Raw genomic sequence first — 20,707 nt, 5'->3', positions numbered from 1 at the left:
TGCTGGACACAGCTTCAGTTCTGATTCCCCAAAATCGGAGAGATTGCAAAATCTCTGTTCATGCCAACCCATTATTGGAATCGTGTCCAAACCCTAACCCTGACCCCATCTGGAGCTCAGCCACAGCCAACTAGTATCAGAGAAGACCATCTGAGGGATAAATCATTTCATAGGGTATGAATTATGAAATCAGAACAGGACACAGCACATCTATAATTTGTGCGTCAATTTGGTTTATTGAAAGTAAATGAGGTGCATATAAATGCCGCATCAGAGTGTGTTATTTAAAAAATGTGATACCGTCATGGTTGTTGTTGTTTGTTGTTGACTCACATTTGCTGTTTACGACTCACTTTGGTAACACTGTACTTGACATCCAGCGTCATAAAACATTATGACACAGTCATAACCATGTCATAATATGTCATAACAGCTGACATAACTTGTCATAGCCTGTTATAATATGGTCATAACACTGTTATGACACATATTTGGACCTGTTGTGACATATATTGAGTTATTTTATGGCTGGTTATAACACCTACATAAGAGTGTCAAAACCCACAAAACCTACCACACAAGGCAAACCATTCCATTACACCATAGCCTACATGTCAACAGTATGTTTATGTTATATACAAATGTTTGAAATTGACCATATTCAATTATTGTAGTTGCTCACACATTGATGTCAGACATTTTTTTTTATAAACAAAAACATTTATTTCACCTTTATTTAACCAGGTAGGCCAGTTGAGAACAAGTCCTTTATTTAACCAGGTAGGCCAGTTGAGAACAAGTCCTTTATTTAACCATGTGGGCCAGTTGAGAACAAGTCCTTTATTTAACCAGGTGGGCCAGTTGAGAACAAGTCCTTTATTTAACCAGGTAGGCCAGTTGAGAACAAGTCCTTTATTTAACCAGGTGGGCCAGTTGAGAACAAGTCCTTTATTTAACCAGGTAGGCCAGTTGAGAACAAGTCCTTTATTTAACCATGTGGGCCAGTTGAGAACAAGTTCTTTATTTAACCAGGTGGGCCAGTTGAGAACAAGTCCTTTATTTAACCATGTGGGCCAGTTGAGAACAAGTCCTTTATTTAACCAGGTGGGCCAGTTGAGAACAAGTCCTTTATTTAACCAGGTAGGCCAGTTGAGAACAAGTCCTTTATTTAACCAGGTAGGCTAGTTGAGAACAAGTTCTCATTTACAACAGCGACCTGGCCAAGATAAAGCAAAGCAGTGCGACACAAACAACAACACAGAGTTACACATGGAATAAACAAACACACAGTCAATAACACAATAAAAAAATCCAGTGTTATTAACACTGGAGTGATAGATGTGCAGATGATGATGTGCAAGTAGAAATACTGGGGGGCAAAAGAGCAGAAAAAGTAAATAAAACAATATAGGGATGGGTTGGCGCCCCCCCTTGGGTTGTGCCATGGCGGAGATCTTTGTGGGCTATACTCGGCCTTGTCTTCGGACGGTAAGTTGGTGGTTGTAGACATCCCTCTAGTGGTGTGGGGGCTGTGCATTGGCAAAGTGGGTGGGGTTATATCCTGCCTGTTTGGCCCTGTCCGGGGGTATCATTGGATGGGGCCACAGTGTCTTCTGATCCCTCCTGTCTCAGCCTCCAGTATTTATGCTGCAGTAGTTTATGTGTTGGGGGGCTAGGGTCAGTCTGTTACATCTGGAGTATTCTCTTGTCTTATCCGGTGTCCTGTGTGAATGTAAATATGCTCTCTCTAATTCTCTCTTTCTCTCTTTCTGTCTTTCTCTCGGAGGACCTGAGCCCTAGGACCATGCCTCAGGACTACCTGGCATGATGACTCCTTGCTGTCCCCAGTCCACCTGGCCATGCTGCTGCTCCAGTTTCAACTGTTCTGCCTGCGGCTATGGAACCCTGACCTGTTCACCGGACGTGCTTGTTGCACCCTCGACAACTACAATGATTATTATTATCTGACCACGCTGGTCATTTATGAACATTTTAACATCTTGACCATGTTCTGTTATAATATCCACCCGGCACAGCCAGAAGAGGACTGGCCACCCCTCATAGCCTGGTTCCTCTCTAGGTTTCTTCCTAGGTTTTTGGCCTTTCTAGGGAGTTTTTCCTAGGGAGTTTTTCCTAGCCACCGTGCTTCTTTCACATGCATTGCTTGCTGTTTGGGGTTTTAGGCTGGGTTTCTGTACAGCACTTTGAGATTTCAGCTGATGTACGAAGGGCTATATAAATACATTTGATTTGATTTGTAGGTAGTTGGATGTGCTATTTACAGATGGGCTGTGTACAGCTGCAATGATCGGTAAGCTGCTCAAATAGCTGATGCTTGAAGTTAGCCAGGGAGCTATACCGTTGAAGTTGGAGGTTTACATACACCTTACCCAAATACATTTAAACTCAGTTTTTCACAATTCCTGACATTTAATCCTAATAAAAATTCCCTGTCTTAGGTCAGTTAGGATCACCACTTTATGTTAAGACTGTGAAATGTCAGAATAATAGTAGAGAGAATGATTTATTTCAGCTTTTATTTCTTTCATCACATTCCCAGTGGGTCAGAAGTTTACATACACTCAATTAGTATTTGGTAGCATTGCCTTTAAATTGTTTAACTTGGGTCAAAGGTTTTGGGTAGCCTTCCTCAAGCTTCCCACAATATGTTGGGTGAATTTTGGCCCATTCCTCCTGACAGAGTTGGTGTAACTGAGTCAGGTTTGTAGACCTTGCTCACACACACTTTTTCAGTTCTGCCCACACATTTTCTATAGGATTGAGGTCAGGGCTTTGTGATCGCCACTCCAATACATTAACTTTGTTTGTCCTTAAGCCATTTTGCCACAACATTGGAAGTATGTTTGGGGTCATTGTCCATTTGGAAGACCCATTTGAGACCAAGCTTTAACTTCCTGACTGATGTCTTGAGATGTTGCATCAATATATCCACATAATTTTCCTACCTCATGATGCCATCTATTTTGTGAAGTGCACCAGTCCCTCCTGCAGCAAAGCACCCCCACAACATGATGCTGCCACCCCCGTGCTTCACGGTTGGGATGGTGTTCTTCGGCTTGCAAGCCTCCCACTTTTTCCTCCAAACAGAACGATGGTCATTATGGCCAACAGTTCTATTTTTGTTTCATCAGATCAGAGGACATTTCTCCAAAAAGTATGATCTTTGTCCCCATGTGCAGTTGCAAACTGTAGTCTGGCTTTTTTTAATGGTGGTTTTGGAGCAGTGGCTTCTTCCTTGCTGAGCGGCCTTCCTTTCTGAGTGGCCTTATGTTGATATAGGACTCGTTTTACTGTGGATATAGATACTTTTGTACCTGTTTCCTCCAACATCTTCACAAGGTCCTTTGCTGTTGTTCTGGGATTGATTTGCACTTTTTGCACCAAAGTACGTTCATCTCTAGGAGATTTTCACCAAAGTTGATTTGTCACGTGCGCTGAATACAGCAGGTGTAGACCTTACAGTGAAATGCTTACTTACAGGCTCTAACCAATAGTGCATAAAAGGTATTAGGTGAGCAACAGGTAAGTAAAGAAATAAAACAACAGTAAAAAGACAGGCTATATACAGTAGCGAGGCTATAAAAGTAGCGAGGCTACATACAGACACCGGTTAGTCAGGCTGATTGAGGTAGTATGTACATGTAGATATGGTTAAAGTGACTATGCATATATGATGAACAGAGAGTAGCAGCAGCGTAAAAGAGGGGTTGGCGGGTGGTGGGTGGGACACAATGCAGATAGTCTGGGTAGCCATTTGATTACCTGTTAAGGAGTTAAAAACTGTTGTGAAGCCTTTTTGTCCTAGACTTGGCACTTCGGTACCGCTTGCCATGCGGTAGTAGAGAGAACAGTCTATGACTAGGGTGGCTGGGGTCTTTGACAATTTTTAGGCCCTTCCTCTGACATTGCCTGGTGTAGAGGTCCTGGATGGCAGGCAGCTTAGCCCCAGTGATGTACTGGGCCGTATGCACTACCCTCTGTAGTGCCTTGCGGTCAGAGGCCGAGTAGTTGCCATACCAGGCAGTGATGCAACCAGTCAGGATGCTCTCGATGTTGCAGCTGTAGAACCTTTTGAGAATCTCAGGACCCATATCAAATCTTTTTAGTTTCCTGAGGGGGAATAGGCTTTGTCGTGCCCTCTTCACGACTGTCATGGTGTGTTTGGATAATTCTAGTTTGTTGTTGATGTGGACACCAAGGAACTTGAAGCTCTCAACCTGCTCCACTACAGCCCCGTTGATGAGAATGGGGGCGTGCTCGGTCCTCCTTTTCCTGTGGTCCACAATCATCTCCTTAGTCTTGGTTACGTTGAGGGATAGGTTGTTATTCTGGCACCACCTGGCTAGGTCTCTGACCTCCTCCCTATAGGCTGTCTCGTCGTTGCCGGTGATCAGGCCTACCACTGTTGTGTCGACTGCAAACTTAACCTCTATGGGCTAGGCGGGACGAATTCGTCCCACATACGTAACAGCCACTTGAAGCCTGTGGCGCGATTTTCAAAACCTTAAAAATCCTATTACTTCAATTTCTCAAACATATGACTATTTTACAGCATTTAAAGACAAGACTCTCGTTAATCTAACCACACTGTCCGATTTCAAAAAGGCTTTACAACGAAAGCAAAACATTAGATTATGTCAGCAGAGTACCAAGCCAGAAATAATCAGACACCCATTTTTCAAGCTAGCATATAATGTCACCAAAACCCAGAAGACAGCTAAATGCAGCACTCACCTTTGATGATCTTCATCAGATGACAACCCTAGGACATTATGTTATACAATACATGCATGTTTTGTTCAATCAAGTTCATATTTATATCAAAAACCAGCTTTTTACATTAGCATGTGACGTTCAGAACTAGCATACCCCCCGCAAACTTCCGGGGAATTCGCTAACATTTTACTAAATTACTCACGATAAACGTTCACAAAAAGCATAACAATTATTTTAAGAATTATAGATACAGACCTCCTCTATGCACTCGATATGTCCGATTTTAAAATAGCTTTTTGGTGAAAGCACATTTTGCAATATTCTAAGTACATAGCCCAGGCATCACGGGCTAGCTATTTAGACACCCGGCAAGTTTAGCACTCACCATAATCATATTTACTATTATAAAAATGTCATTACCTTTTGTTGTATTCGTCAGAATGCACACCCAGGACAGCTACTTCAATAACAAATGTTGGTTTGGTCCAAAATAATCCATCGTTATATCCGAATAGCGGCGTTTTGTTCGTGCGTTCCAGACACTATCCGAAATAGTAAAGAAGTGTCACGCGCATGGCGCAATTCCTGACAATAAAATTCAAAGTATTCCATTGCCGTACGTCGAAGCATGTCAACCGCTGTTTAAAATCAATTTTTACGTCATTTTTCTCGTAGAAAAGCGATAATATTCCGACAGGGAATCTCCTTTTCGGCAAACAGAGGAAAAAATCCCAAAGGCGGGGGCGGTCGGGGTCACGCGCATAAGCTAGTGTCTCTTGATGGGCCACTTGAGAAAGGCGATAATGTGTTTCAGCCTGGGGCTGGAATGACGACATTCTGTTTTTTCCCGGGCTCTGAGAGCCTATGGAAGACGTGGGAAGTGTCACGTTAGAGCAGAGATCCTTAGTAAATGATAGAGATGGAAAAGAAGTTCAACAAATGGTCAGACAGGCCACTTCCTGTAAAGGAATCTCTCAGGTTTTGACCTGCCATTTGAGTTCTGTTATACTCACAGACACCATTCAAACAGTTTTAGAAAATGTAGGGTGTTTTCTATCCATATGTAATAAGTATATGCATATTCTAGTTACTGAGTAGGAGTGGTAACCAGATTAAATCGGGTATGTTTTTTATCCAGCCGTGTCAATGCTGCCCCCTAGCCCTAACAGGTTAAATGAATTAGTGAAAAGTGAGTTAACATTCTAATGTGAATGATGATGATTTCTAATATTGTGTCTGGTTTCATCCATCAGATGTCTGTGATCTCACACTGGACCTAAACACAGTAAACAGACTCCTCTCTCTGTCTGAGGAGAACAGAAAGGTGACATGTAGGAGAGAGAAGCAGCCGTATCCTGATCACCCAGAGAGATTTAAGGACATTAAACAGGTGCTGTGTAGAGAGGGTCTGACTGGGCGCTGTTACTGGGAGGTAGAGTGGAGTGGGATAATGGGGGCTGGTATAGGAGTGACATATAAAGGAATCAGCAGGAGAGGAAGGGGTGAGGACTGTTGTCTTGGACGCAATGACAAGTCCTGGAGTCTGTTCTGCTCTGACAACAGTTACAGAGCCTGGCATAATAATAACTCCACTACCATAGACGTCCTCTCCTCCAGCTGGTATAATAATAACTCCACTACCATAGTTGTCCCCTCCTCCAGCTGGTATAATAATAACTCCACTACCATAGACGTCCCCTCCTCCAGCTGGTATAATAATAACTCCACTACCATAGACGTCCCCTCCTCCAGCTGGTATAATAATAACTCCACTACCATAGACGTCCCCTCCTCCAGCCCCCACAGAGTAGGAGTGTATCTGGACTGGTCAGCCGGCACTCTGTCCTTCTATAGAGCCTCCTCTGACACACTGACCCACCTGATCACATTCACCTCCACATTCACTGAGCCCCTCTATCCAGGGTTTAGGATTTATGGTGACTCCTCAGTGTCCCTGAAATAATAACTGGACACACACACACACACACACACACACACACACACACACACACACACACACACACACACACACACACACACACACACACACACACACACACACACACACACACACCACACACACACAAACTGGACACACGCACACTGGACACACGCACACTGGACACACGCACACACTGGACACACACACACACACCAACACACTGGACACACACACACACACACACTGGACACACACACACACTGAACATACACACACTCAACACACACACACTGGACACACACACACACACTGGATATACACACACTCAACACACACACACACACTGGAAACAAATTGGACACACACACACTGGACACAAAATGGACACACACACACTGGACACAAAATGCACACACACTCACAGACATTCTGGACACACACACTCACACACTGGACACACACACACACTGGACACAAACTGGACACACACATAAACATACACTCAACACACACACACTAAACACACACACACTGAACACACACAAACTAAACACACACACACACACACTGGACACACACACACACACACACTGTACACACACACACACACACTGTACACACACACACACACACACTGAACACACACACACACACTGGGCACATACTCACACACTGAAACACACACACACTGGACACACACACTGGACACACACACTGGACACACACACACACACACACTGAACACACACACAAACACTGGGCACATACTCACACACACTGGACACACACACACACACACACACACACTCTGGACATACACACACACACTTGACACAGACACTGGACACACACACACACACTGGACACACACACACACACACACTGGACACACACACACACACCAACACACTGGACACACACACACACACGCACACACTGGACATACACACACACACCAACACACTGGACACACACACACTGGACACACACACACACACTGGAAACAAATTGGACACACACACACATTTTGGACACACACACTCACACACACACACACACACACACACACACACACACACACACACACACACACACACACACACACACACACACACACACACACACACACAGGACACACACACACACTGGACACAAACTGGACACACACATATACACACACTCAACACACACACACTGAACACACACACACTGAACACACACACACACTGAACACACACACACACTGGGCACATACTCACACACACTGGACACACACACACACACACTCTGGACACACACACACACACTCTGGACATACACACACACACTTGACACAGACACTGGACACACACACACGCACTGGACACACACACACACACACACACACACTGAACACACACACACACACACACACACACACTGGGCACATACTCACACACTGAACACACACACACTGGACACACTCTGAACACACACACACACACACACACACACACACACACACACACTGAAACGCACACACACACACACACTGGACACACACACACACACTGAACACACACACTGGACACGCTGGCCACCCACTCAAACTGGACAAACACACATACACACAAACACTGGGCAAACACACTGGACACACACACACACAGTCACTGGACACACGCACAATGGACATGGAAACACACTGGACACACACACACACACACACACACACACACACTGGACAAACACACACACTGGAAACACACACACACATTGGACACACACTCACTGGATACACACACACACTTGACACACACGCTTGACACACACATGCTTGACAAACACACTGGATACACACACACACACACTGACACACACACACACTGACACACATAAACACTGACACACACACACAATGGACACACACGACAGGCTTGTAATATTTTCTGATCTTTTACCACTTTACATTTTTTATGATATATTTTACTGTTTGTGTTTGTACCACAGGAGGTTGGTGGGACCTTATTTAGGGAGGACAGCCTTGTAATGGCTGGAGTGGAATAAGTGGAATGGTATCAAACACGTGGTTTCCATGTGTTCCATTTCATTCACTCTGTTCCAGACATTATTATGAGCCGTCCTCCCCTCAGCAGCCTCCTCTGGTATGTACTGTCCTGTATGTGAGAGAGATCCAACAAGGAATTACAGTGTATGTATTACTTTTAATACCTGCAAATGGCAAATAAACTACTGGAACTCCTTATGAATGTCTGCAGCCGACAAGAGGTGAAAATATTACCGGAATATTCTGCAAAATGTTGATGAAGACGTCACTCAATCCACCCAAAACAACATGCAGTCTTTCCACAAGACTCCCATGAAGTTATAGTGTGACGTTATGAGTCGACGTTAAAGTAACATTCTCACAACATACTGCACTTGTTTTATCCTGTTTTAGATGTATCCTCTGTTTAAACATTTAAACTCTTACAATAACACCGTTAAAATACCAATGTGATCATTTCTTGTCTTTTATGTTGGAAAAACAAATTGTACAATTATATCTGGACATACGCTCCATAGTTGTACAAGTATACATGGTTATATTGTACTTTTCATAATAAAACATACTTGAAACAAGAAAAAGCATGTTAACTGTGGAAACAGTTTCATTATTGATTTTACATTGCTTCTCCCTGTCTCATGTTGTAACGGCTGTCGTGGTGAATGGATGACAAAACGCAGATGGGACAGTCTTACAGGCATACAAAAACGCAGTGCAAGAACAACCACCCACAACCCCAAAGAAAAACACACACACCTATATAGGACTTCCAATCAAAGGCAACTCAACACACCTGCCTTCAATTGGAAGTCCCAATCAACAATACAAACATTCCCATACACAAAACTGCCACGTCCTGACCCCAAAACTAAAACAATAGCTCCATCTGCTGGTCAGGACGTGACAGTACCCCCCCCTAAAGGTGCAGACCCCGGGATGCACCTACCAACAGAAAACACCAACAAAAAACCCATAAACAATAACCCCTAAACAATAAGGGAGGGAAGGGAGGGTGGCTGCTGTCACCGACGGTACTGTGCTACACCCTCCCTCCCCAACCCACCTATCCTGGAGGTGGCTCAGGTGCAGGACGTGGACCTCGCTCCACCTTCGGCGTCGCCCACTTTGGTGGCGCCGATAGCTGCACCAGGCAGACGGGCCACTCGGGCTGACCCTGGCAGACCGACCACTCGGGCTGGGTCGGAAGACATGCGGGCCACTCGGGCTGGGCCGGAGGACAGGAGGACCACTCGGGCTGGGCCGGAGGACAGGAGGGCCACTCGGGCTGGGCCGGAGGACAGGAGGGCCACTCGGGCTGGGCCGGAGGGCAGTCTGGCCACCCTGGCAGAACCGGGCAGTCGGGCCACTCTGGCAGTTCCGGGCGGTCGGGCCACTCTGGCAGCTTCTGACTAGCGGGCGGCTCTGGCGGCTCCTGACTAGCGGGCGGCTCTGGTGACTCCTGACTGGCGGGCAGCTCTGGTGACGTACGACTGGCGGGCAGCTCTGGCGACGTACGACTGGCGGGCAGCTCTGGCGACTGTTGACTGGCGGGCAGCTCTGGTGACTGTTGACTGGCGGGCAGCTCTGGTGACTGTTGACTGGCGGGCAGCTCTGGTGACTGTTGACTGGCGGGCAGCTCTGGCGACTGTTGACTGGCGGGCAGCTCTGGTGACTGTTGACTGGCGGGCAGCTCTGGTGACTGTTGACTGGCGGGCAGCTCTGGCGACTGTTGACTGGCGGGCAGCTCTGGCGACTTACGCCTGGCGAGACTGGGCTGACGCACTAGACTCCTGATGCGTGGGGCTGGTACTGGACGTGCCAGCCTGGAGACACGCACCTCCATGCTAGTGCGTCTAGCGGGAAACACCGGACCGAAAGGGCGCACTGGTGGTCTTGAGTGCAGGGTTGGCTTCACCCCTTCCGCTCGATGCTCACCTTGCCCTGGCACCTGCGGGGCGCTGGTACCGGGCGGACTGGGCTGTGCGTCCGTATAGGCGAGATGGTGCGTACCTCAGCGTAACATGGCGCCCTCCACCTCATACGCACCTCCCTGTAGTCACGGGTAGCTGGCTTATGGCTCTTCCCTGGCCTGGCCAAACTACTCGTGTGCCCCCCCCAAAAAAAAATCTTGGGGCTGCCTCTCAGGTTCCCTTAGCTCCCTTAACTTGTCCTCCCAGAATTGTCTTTCGTCCTGCCAGGTCCATTCCTCCATTTTTTTCTCCAGTGGCTTCCTCCTCTTCTGCTGCTTGGTCCTTTGGTGGGTGGTTCTGTCACAAAATCCTTCGTGCTGTTGAAAGGAGGACCAAGGCGCAGCTGGAATATGGATGCTCATATTTTAATTTTAAAAAAACGAGTAAAGCATCCACTGAAAAAACAATAAACACAACAGGGACAGTCTTACAGGCATACAAAAACGCAGTGCAAGAACAACCACCCACAACCCCAAAGAAAAACACACACACCTATATAGGACTTCCAATCAAAGGCAACTCAACACACCTGCCTTCAATTGGAAGTCCCAATCAACAATACAAACATTCTCATACACAAAACTGCCACGTCCTGACCCCAAAACTAAAACAATAGCTCCATCTGCTGGTCAGGACGTGACACCAACACTAGAACAAAACTTAAACCCCAGACTACATAAATCAAACACCCCTTAAATAACACACACAACCCGAACCATATGAAACAAATACCCCTCTGCCACGTCCTGACCAAATATAATACAATTACTCCCTCTGCTGGTCAGGACGTGACAGTACCCCCCCTAAAGGTGCAGACCCCAGAATGCACCTAAAAAGAAAAACCAAAATCCCCCCCAAAACAAGAACAAAAACAAAACCCAAATACCCCCTAAACAAAAAGGGAGGGAAGGGAGGGTGGCTGCCGTCAACGACGGCACTAGTGCTACACCCCCCCTCCCCAACCCACCTATACTGGAGGTGGCTTAGGTTCGGGACGTGGACTCCGCTCCACCCTAGGCTTCGCCCACTTAGGTGGCTCTGGACTGGCGGGCGGCTCTGGCGGCTCTGGACTGGCGGGCGGCTCTGGACTGGCGGGCAGCTCCGGACTGGCGGGCGGCTCTGGACTGGCGGGCGGCTCTGGCGGCTCCGGACTGGCGGACGGCTCTTGAAATGTCCAAAAAAGGTATTTAAATGGGCCTACCAGACATCTTCTTGAGAGAAGATAAGGTCAGGGACTCCTGACTTACTCTCCGTCATGTTGAAATAGGTTCTCCTGTCTTACTTTCTGTCATGTTGAGATGGGTTAGTTCTTCTTGAGAGAACTAACCCTAAATGAGTCGAACTAAACAAAAATTAGTCGAAAGGCTAAGGGATTCTCTTCCTGACAAGAAGCTGACAGCCTTCAAACAGAGCAAAAAAAGTGGTCCCAAACAATATGTCAAAATGAATAAAAAATGATACAGCTGTCTTTAATAAGATCAAACTGAACTAACTGCTATCTTGAAATGTTGAAAAAGTGTTTTTAAATAGCTCAGTCTTATCAGTCAATATGAGTCAAAATCTGTCCCAGGAGGTGTTGGAGGGTGGGTTGGGTTGGTCCCAGGAGGTGTAGGAGGGTGGGTTGGGGTGGTCCCAGGAGGGGATGGAGGGTGGGTTGGGGTGGTCCCAGGAGGGGTTGGAGGGTGGGTTGGGGTGGTACCAGGAGGGGTTGGAGGGTGGGTTGGGGTGGTCCCAGGAGAGGATGGAGGGTGGGTTGGGGTGGTCCCAGGAGGGGATGGAGGGTGGGTTGGGGTGGTCCCAGGAGGGGTTGATGCAGCTCAGGTGAGTGATTGTATATGTGGTTAATTATAATTGTTTTTACCTGCAATACCTGGTTTACATATTATACTTATATATATATTAACAGTATTGTGTCTCTAGCTGTATAACCATTCCTGCTGCTATTAGTTCTGATATATATTTTAACAGTATTGTGTCTCTAGCTGTATAACCATTCCTGCTGCTATTTATTCTGATATATATTTTAACAGTATTGTGTCTCTAGCTGTATAACCATTCCTGCTGCTATTTATTCTGATATATATTTGAACAGTATTGTGTCTCTAGCTGTATAACCATTCCTGCTGCTATTAGTTCTGATATATATTTTAACAGTATTGTGTCTCTAGCTGTATAACCATTCCTGCTGCTATTTATTCTAATATATATTTTAACAGTATTGTTTCTCTAGCTGTATAACCATTCCTGCTGCTATTTATTCTAATATATATTTTAACAGTATTGTTTCTCTAGCTGTATAACCATTCCTGCTGCTATTAGTTCTGATATATATATTAACAGTATTGTGTCTCTAGCTGTATAACCATTCCTGCTGCTATTTATTCTAATATATATTTTTTAACAGTATTGTGTCTCTAGCTGTATAACCATTCCTGCTGCTATTTGTTCTTGTCTGTGTTCCTTTATAATAAATAAAAAAGTTGATCACAAAAAAAGGAAAAGTGCGCAGAGTTTCAACTGAAAATCAGAGACAGGAAAATCAAGTCACATGCTTCCACTGTGGCAAGGTGGGAAATCAGGCTTCTTCTACATGCTGGTGTAAGGACATGGATTGTCCAGCCTGTGGTATAAAGGGATGTCAGGATTCTACATGCTGGTGTAAGGACATGGATTGTCCAGCCTGTGGTATAAAGGGATGTCAGGATTCTACATGCTGGTGTAAGGACATGGATTGTCCAGCCTGTGGTATAAAGGGATGTCAGGATTCTACATGCTGGTGTAAGGACATGGATTGTCCAGCCTGTGGTATAAAGGGATGTCAGGATTCTACATGCTGGTGTAAGGACATGGATTGTCCAGCCTGTGGTATAAAGGGATGTCAGGATTCTACATGCTGGTGTAAGGACATGGATTGTCCAGCCTGTGGTATAAAGGGATGTCAGGATTCTACATGCTGGTGTAAGGACATGGATTGTCCAGCCTGTGGTATAAAGGGATGTCAGGATTCTACATGCTGGTGTAAGGACATGGATTGTCCAGCCTGTGGTATAAAGGGATGTCAGGATTCTACATGCTGGTGTAAGGACATGGATTGCCCAGCCTGTGGTATAAAGGGATGTCAGGATTCTACATGCTGGTGTAAGGACATGGATTGTCCAGCCTGTGGTATAAAGGGATGTCAGGATTCTACATGCTGGTGTAAGGACATGGATTGTCCAGCCTGTGGTATAAAGGGATGTCAGGATTCTACATGCTGGTGTAAGGACATGGATTGTCCAGCCTGTGGTATAAAGGGATGTCAGGATTCTACATGCTGGTGTAAGGACATGGATTGTCCAGCCTGTGGTATAAAGGGATGTCAGGATTCTACATGCTGGTGTAAGGACATGGATTGTCCAGCCTGTGGTATAAAGGGATGTCAGGATTCTACATGCTGGTGTAAGGACATGGATTGCCCAGCCTGTGGTATAAAGGGATGTCAGGATTCTACATGCTGGTGTAAGGACATGGATTGTCCAGCCTGTGGTATAAAGGGATGTCAGGATTCTACATGCTGGTGTAAGGACATGGATTGTCCAGCCTGTGGTATAAAGGGATGTCAGGATTCTACATGCTGGTGTAAGGACATGGATTGTCCAGCCTGTGGTATAAAGGGATGTCAGGATTCTACATGCTGGTGTAAGGACATGGATTGTCCAGCCTGTGGTATAAAGGGATGTCAGGATTCTACATGCTGGTGTAAGGACATGGATTGTCCAGCCTGTGGTATAAAGGGATGTCAGGATTCTACATGCTGGTGTAAGGACATGGATTGTCCAGCCTGTGGTATAAAGGGATGTCAGGATTCTACATGCTGGTGTAAGGACATGGATTGTCCAGCCTGTGGTATAAAGGGATGTCAGGATTCTACATGCTGGTGTAAGGACATGGATTGTCCAGCCTGTGGTATAAAGGGATGTCAGGATTCTACATGCTGGTGTAAGGACATGGATTGTCCAGCCTAAGGTATAAAGGGATGTCAGGATTCTACATGCTGGTGTAAGGACATGGATTGTCCAGCCTGTGGTATAAAGGGATGTCAGGATTCTACATGCTGGTGTAAGGACATGGATTGTCCAGCCTGTGGTATAAAGGGATGTCAGGATTCTACATGCTGGTGTAAGGACATGGATTGCCCAGCCTGTGGTATAAAGGGATGTCAGGATTCTACATGCTGGTGTAAGGACATGGATTGTCCAGCCTGTGGTATAAAGGGATGTCAGGATTCTACATGCTGGTGTAAGGACATGGATTGTCCAGCCTGTGGTATAAAGGGATGTCAGGATTCTACATGCTGGTGTAAGGACATGGATTGTCCAGCCTGTGGTATAAAGGGATGTCAGGATTCTACATGCTGGTGTAAGGACATGGATTGTCCAGCCTGTGGTATAAAGGGATGTCAGGATTCTACATGCTGGTGTAAGGACATGGATTGTCCAGCCTGTGGTATAAAGGGATGTCAGGATTCTACATGCTGGTGTAAGGACATGGATTGTCCAGCCTGTGGTATAAAGGGATGTCAGGATTCTACATGCTGGTGTAAGGACATGGATTGTCCAGCCTGTGGTATAAAGGGATGTCAGGATTCTACATGCTGGTGTAAGGACATGGATTGTCCAGCCTGTGGTATAAAGGGATGTCAGGATTCTACATGCTGGTGTAAGGACATGGATTGTCCAGCCTGTGGTATAAAGGGATGTCAGGATTCTACATGCTGGTGTAAGGACATGGATTGTCCAGCCTGTGGTATAAAGGGATGTCAGGATTCTACATGTTGGTGTAAGGACATGGATTGTCCAGCCTGTGGTATAAAGGGATGTCAGGATTCTACATGCTGGTGTAAGGACATGGATTGTCCAGCCTGTGGTATAAAGGGGTGTCAGGATTCTACATGCTGGTGTAAGGACATGGATTGCCCAGCCTGTGGTATAAAGGGATGTCAGGATTCTACATGCTGGTGTAAGGACATGGATTGTCCAGCCTGTGGTATAAAGGGGTGTCAGGATTCTACATGCTGGTGTAAGGACATGGATTGTCCAGCCTGTGGTATAAAGGGATGTCAGGATTCTACATGCTGGTGTAAGGACATGGATTGTCCAGCCTGTGGTAAAAAAATACACACTTGACAAATCCTCTAGAAACAAAAAGAGAACAGAAAATGCAAAACGGGAAACAAGAAACATGTTCACACTGTTGAGTAAGAGAACACTGAGGTGAGTGACTCATCAGACCAGGAAATCACACTGAAACACCTTCCACTTCAACCAGCGCACCTCGTGTTAAAGACTTACACAGGTGAATCTGTCACCTTGAGAGACATCACTGATGTCACAGTTCAGGTATACAGACAAACTGAAAGCTGCCACTCTACCTCCTGAAAGGAGACTATGCGTCACTACTGGGATGTTCATAGTTGGAGAAAATCACACTGGACTGGCCATCAGTGCAGACAATGACACATGGAGACACAGACCTACCTGCCATCTTAAAGAAACAGATGGATTTAATGGACAGCAGGGTTGTATGAACGACATCACAGGGAAGCTTGGCATTAAGCCAGACAGCAAACCAAAGGTTCTGAAAGCAGGACCTGTAGCTTCTGCTATCAGACCAAAAGTGGAGGCTGACTTGGAGGCTTTAGTCAAGAACAAAGTACTGGAGCCGGTCAGCATGAGTGAATGCATGAGCAACACCCATCTACCAGTCCTTAACACTAGAACCACCTGGTCTATCAGCCTATCAGAACACCCATCTACCAGTCCTTAACACTAAAACCACCTGGTCTTTCAGCCTATCAGAACACCCATCTACCAGTCATTAATTAACACTAGAACCACCTGGTCTTTCAGCCTATCAGAACACCCATCTACCAGTCCTTAACACTAGAACCACCTGGTCTTTCAGCCTATCAGAACACCCATCTACCAGTCCTTAACACTAGAACCACCTGGTCTATCAGCCTATCAGAACACCCATCTACCAGTCCTTATCACTAGAACCACCTGGTCTATCAGCCTATCAGAACACCCATCTACCAGTCCTTATCACTAGAACCACCTGGTCTATCAGCCTATCAGAACACCCATCTACCAGTCATTAATTAAAACTAGAACCACCTGGTCTTTCAGCCTATCAGAACACCCATCTACCAGTCCTTAACACTAGAACCACCTGGTCTATCAGCCCATCAGAACACCCATCTACCAGTCCTTAACACTAGAACCACCTGGTCTATCAGCATATACGTCCCCGCTAGAGAAAGTTGCCAGGCGTCCACATAAGCATCAGATGCATATCAACCAGCAAGGTGCAAGGTGTGAAAACATGGTTTGTTAAATAAACACTTGATACATAGTGTATAAACTATTGTAAAGGATAAATTACATGAAGAAATATGAGTGGAAATATATAAATAAAATAACAATTGTTAATTCTACAAAGTAGAAAATAAAATTGTCCTACAGCCTATTTCCCTGACAATAAAACACTACAGTGTAATCCATTTGATCAACTGTATTTGTAGATTCGATTAGTAATGGAGTTATAGTAATTAATAAAGTCAATTTACAGTTTCTTTTGACAAATTAGAAACAAAAAAAACAGTGAACAATTGTAAAAGATGAATTTCATAAATAAATATTTGTGGAAATATATTGATGACAAGATATTAAAACAATAATTTGTTGATTGTATCAGACACTGTACCGCGCCTTTACACGTGAATCAATCCCATCTTCTCTTTATGCTTCGCGTCCACAAACAAATCTAATCGGTTTTCATTGGCCTTGTTCGGTGTGCACCTGCCGACTTGACATTCTGTCTTCTTTCTCCCCCGAGGGAGATGTGGTGCCTGGGGGAAGAGGGAGAACAGGACCTGCTTCCTGCTTGGTGACTGTAGCTTCTTTCTCCCCCGAGGTAGATGTGGTGCCTGGGGGAAAAGGGAGAACAGGACCTGCTTCCTGCTTGGTGACTGTAGCTTCTTTCTCCCCCGAGGGAGATGTGGTGCCTGGGGGAAAGGGAGAGCAGGACCTGCTTCCTGCTTGGTGACTGTAGCTTCTTTCTCCCCCGAGGGAGATGTGGTGTCTGAGGGAAAAGGGAGAACAGGACCTGCTGCCTGCTTGGTGACTGTAGCTTCTTTCTCCCCCGAGGGAGATGTGGTGCCTGGGGGAAAAGGGAGAGCAGGACCTGCTTCCTGCTTGGTGACTGTAGCTTCTTTCTCCCCCGAGGGAGATGTGGTGCCTGGGGGAAGAGAGAGAACAGGACCTGCTTCCTGCTTGGTGACTGTAGCTTCTTTCTCCCCCGAGGGAGATGTGGTGCCTGGGGGAAAAGGGAGAGCAGGACCTGCTGCCTGCTTGGTGACTGTAGCTTCTTTCTCCCCCGAGGGAGATGTGGTGCCTAGGGGAAAAGGGAGAACAGGACCTGCTGCCTGCTTGGTGACTGTAGCTTCTTTCTCCCCCGAGGGAGATGTGGTGCCTGGGGGAAAAGGGAGAACAGGACCTGCTTCCTGCTTGGTGACTGTAGCTTCTTTCTCCCCCGAGGGAGATGTGGTGCCTGGGGGAAAAGGGAGAGCAGGACCTGCTTCCTGCTTGGTGACTGTAGCTTCTTTCTCCCCCGAGGGAGATGTGGTGCCTGGGGGAAGAGAGAGAACAGGACCTGCTTCCTGCTTGGTGACTGTAGCTTCTTTCTCCCCCGAGGGAGATGTGGTGCCTGGGGGAAGAGAGAGAGCAGGACCTGCTTCCTGCTTGGTGAATGTAGCTTCTTTCTCCCCCGAGGGAGATGTGGTGCCTGGGGGAAAAGGGAGAGCAGGACCTGCTGCCTGCTTGGTGACTGTAGCTTCTTTCTCCCCCGAGGGAGATGTGGTGCCTGGGGGAAAAGGGAGAACAGGACCTGCTGCCTGCTTGGTGACTGTAGCTTCTTTCTCCCCCGAGGGAGATGTGGTGCCTGGGGGAAGAGGGAGAACAGGACCTGCTTCCTGCTTGGTGACTGTAGCTTCTTTCTCCCCCGAGGGAGATGTGGTGCCTGGGGGAAGAGGGAGAGCAGGACCTGCTTCCTGCTTGGTGACTGTAGCTTCTTTCTCTGCGTTCATGTGGTTCTCACAAAGCTCACATGCCAGATCCATCATGAAATCTCTCCTGCTGACTGTCTTGACAAGGCATTGCTTGTACAACATGTGTTGATAGCAGCCATGTCGAGCACATTGTAGAACACTGCAACAGCCCAGCTGCAAGTACCTCATTTTACAGAGTCTTGCCATCTAATATGAATGTAACATAATAGAAGGGGATAGTAGTTGGTGTCTGTCAGATGGAAGGCTGTCTGTATATGGTAGAGATACTGTATATACTGTAATGACCTGGCTAGATAATAAAGGGGATACTAGTTGGTGTCTGTATGGTAGAGATACTGTATATACTGTAATGACCTGGCTAGATCATAAAGGGGATACTAGTTGGTGGCCCGTATATGGTAGAGATACTGTATATACTATAATGACCTGGCTAGATCATAAAGGGGATACTAGTTGGTGTCTGTATATGGTAGAGATACTGTATATACTGTAATGACCTGGCTAGATCATAAAGGGGATACTAGTTGGTGTCTGTATATGGTAGAGATACTGTATATACTGTAATGACCTGGCTAGATCATAAAGGGGATACTAGTTGGTGTCTGTATATGGTAGAGATACTGTATATACTGTAATGACCTGGTTAGATCATAAAGGGGATACTAGTTGGTGTCTGTATATGGTAGAGATACTGTATATACTGTAATGACCTGGCTAGATCATAAAGGGGATACTAGTTGGTGTCTATATGGTAGAGATACTGTATATACTATAATGACCTGGCTAGATCATAAAGGGGATACTAGTTGGTGGCCCGTATATGGTAGAGATACTGTATATACTATAATGACCTGGCTAGATCATAAAGGGCATACTAGTTGGTGTCTGTATATGGTAGAGATACTGTATATACTGTAATGACCTGGCTAGATCATAAAGGGGATACTAGTTTGTGTCTGTATATGGTAGAGATACTGTATATACTGTAATGACCTGGCTAGATCATAAAGGGGATACTAGTTGGTGTCTGTATATGGTAGAGATACTGTATATACTGTAATGACCTGGCTAGATCATAAAGGGGATACTAGTTGGTGTCTGTATATGGTAGAGATACTGTATATACTGTAATGACCTGGCTAGATCATAAAGGGGATACTAGTTGGTGTCTGTATATGGTAGAGATACTGTATATACTGTAATGACCTGGCTAGATCATAAAGGGGATACTAGTTGGTGTCTGTATATGGTAGAGATACTGTATATACTGTAATGACCTGGCTAGATCATAAAGGGGATACTAGTTGGTGTCTGTATATGGTAGAGATACTGTATATACTGTAATGACCTGGCTAGATCATAAAGGGGATACTAGTTGGTGCCTGTATATGGTAGAGATACTGTATATACTGTAATGACCTGGCTAGATCATAAAGGGGATACTAGTTGGTGTCTGTATATGGTAGAGATACTGTATATACTGTAATGACCTGGCTAGATCATAAAGGGGATACTAGTTGGTGTCTGTATATGGTAGAGATACTGTATATACTGTAATGACCTGGCTAGATCATAAAGGGGATACTAGTTGGTGTCTGTATATGGTAGAGATACTGTATATACTGTAATGACCTGGCTAGATCATAAAGGGGATACTAGTTGGTGTCTGTATATGGTAGAGATACTGTATATACTGTAATGGCCTGGCTAGATCATAAAGGGGATACTAGTTGGTGCCTGTATATGGTAGAGATACTGTATATACTGTAATGACCTGGCTAGATCATAAAGGCGATACTAGTTGGTGTCTGTATATGGTAGAGATACTGTATATACTGTAATGACCTGGCTAGATCATAAAGGGGATACTAGTTGGTGTCTGTATATGGTAGAGATACTGTATA

The 20,707-nt window shown here is 45.7% G+C and overlaps 1 protein-coding gene across 1 annotated transcript in view; it reads left to right on the top strand.

Annotated features, from left to right (window-relative positions):
* Window positions 1–16,138: 16,138 nt before the first annotated feature.
* Window positions 16,139–20,707, top strand: part of LOC145875665 (NLR family CARD domain-containing protein 3-like) — a 52,117-nt gene continuing 47,548 nt past the window's right edge. Inside the window, exon 1 of the mRNA XM_082971503.1 lies at window positions 16,139–16,409. Coding sequence (XP_082827629.1) covers window positions 16,139–16,409 — 271 coding nt within the window. The remainder of the gene's footprint in view (window positions 16,410–20,707) is intronic.

Source organism: Salmo salar, unplaced genomic scaffold (genome assembly GCF_965601325.2).
Source record: "Salmo salar unplaced genomic scaffold, fSalSal1 ptg000306l, whole genome shotgun sequence".
NCBI lineage: Eukaryota > Metazoa > Chordata > Actinopteri > Salmoniformes > Salmonidae > Salmo > Salmo salar.
This window is presented reverse-complemented; position numbering and strand designations above follow the sequence as displayed.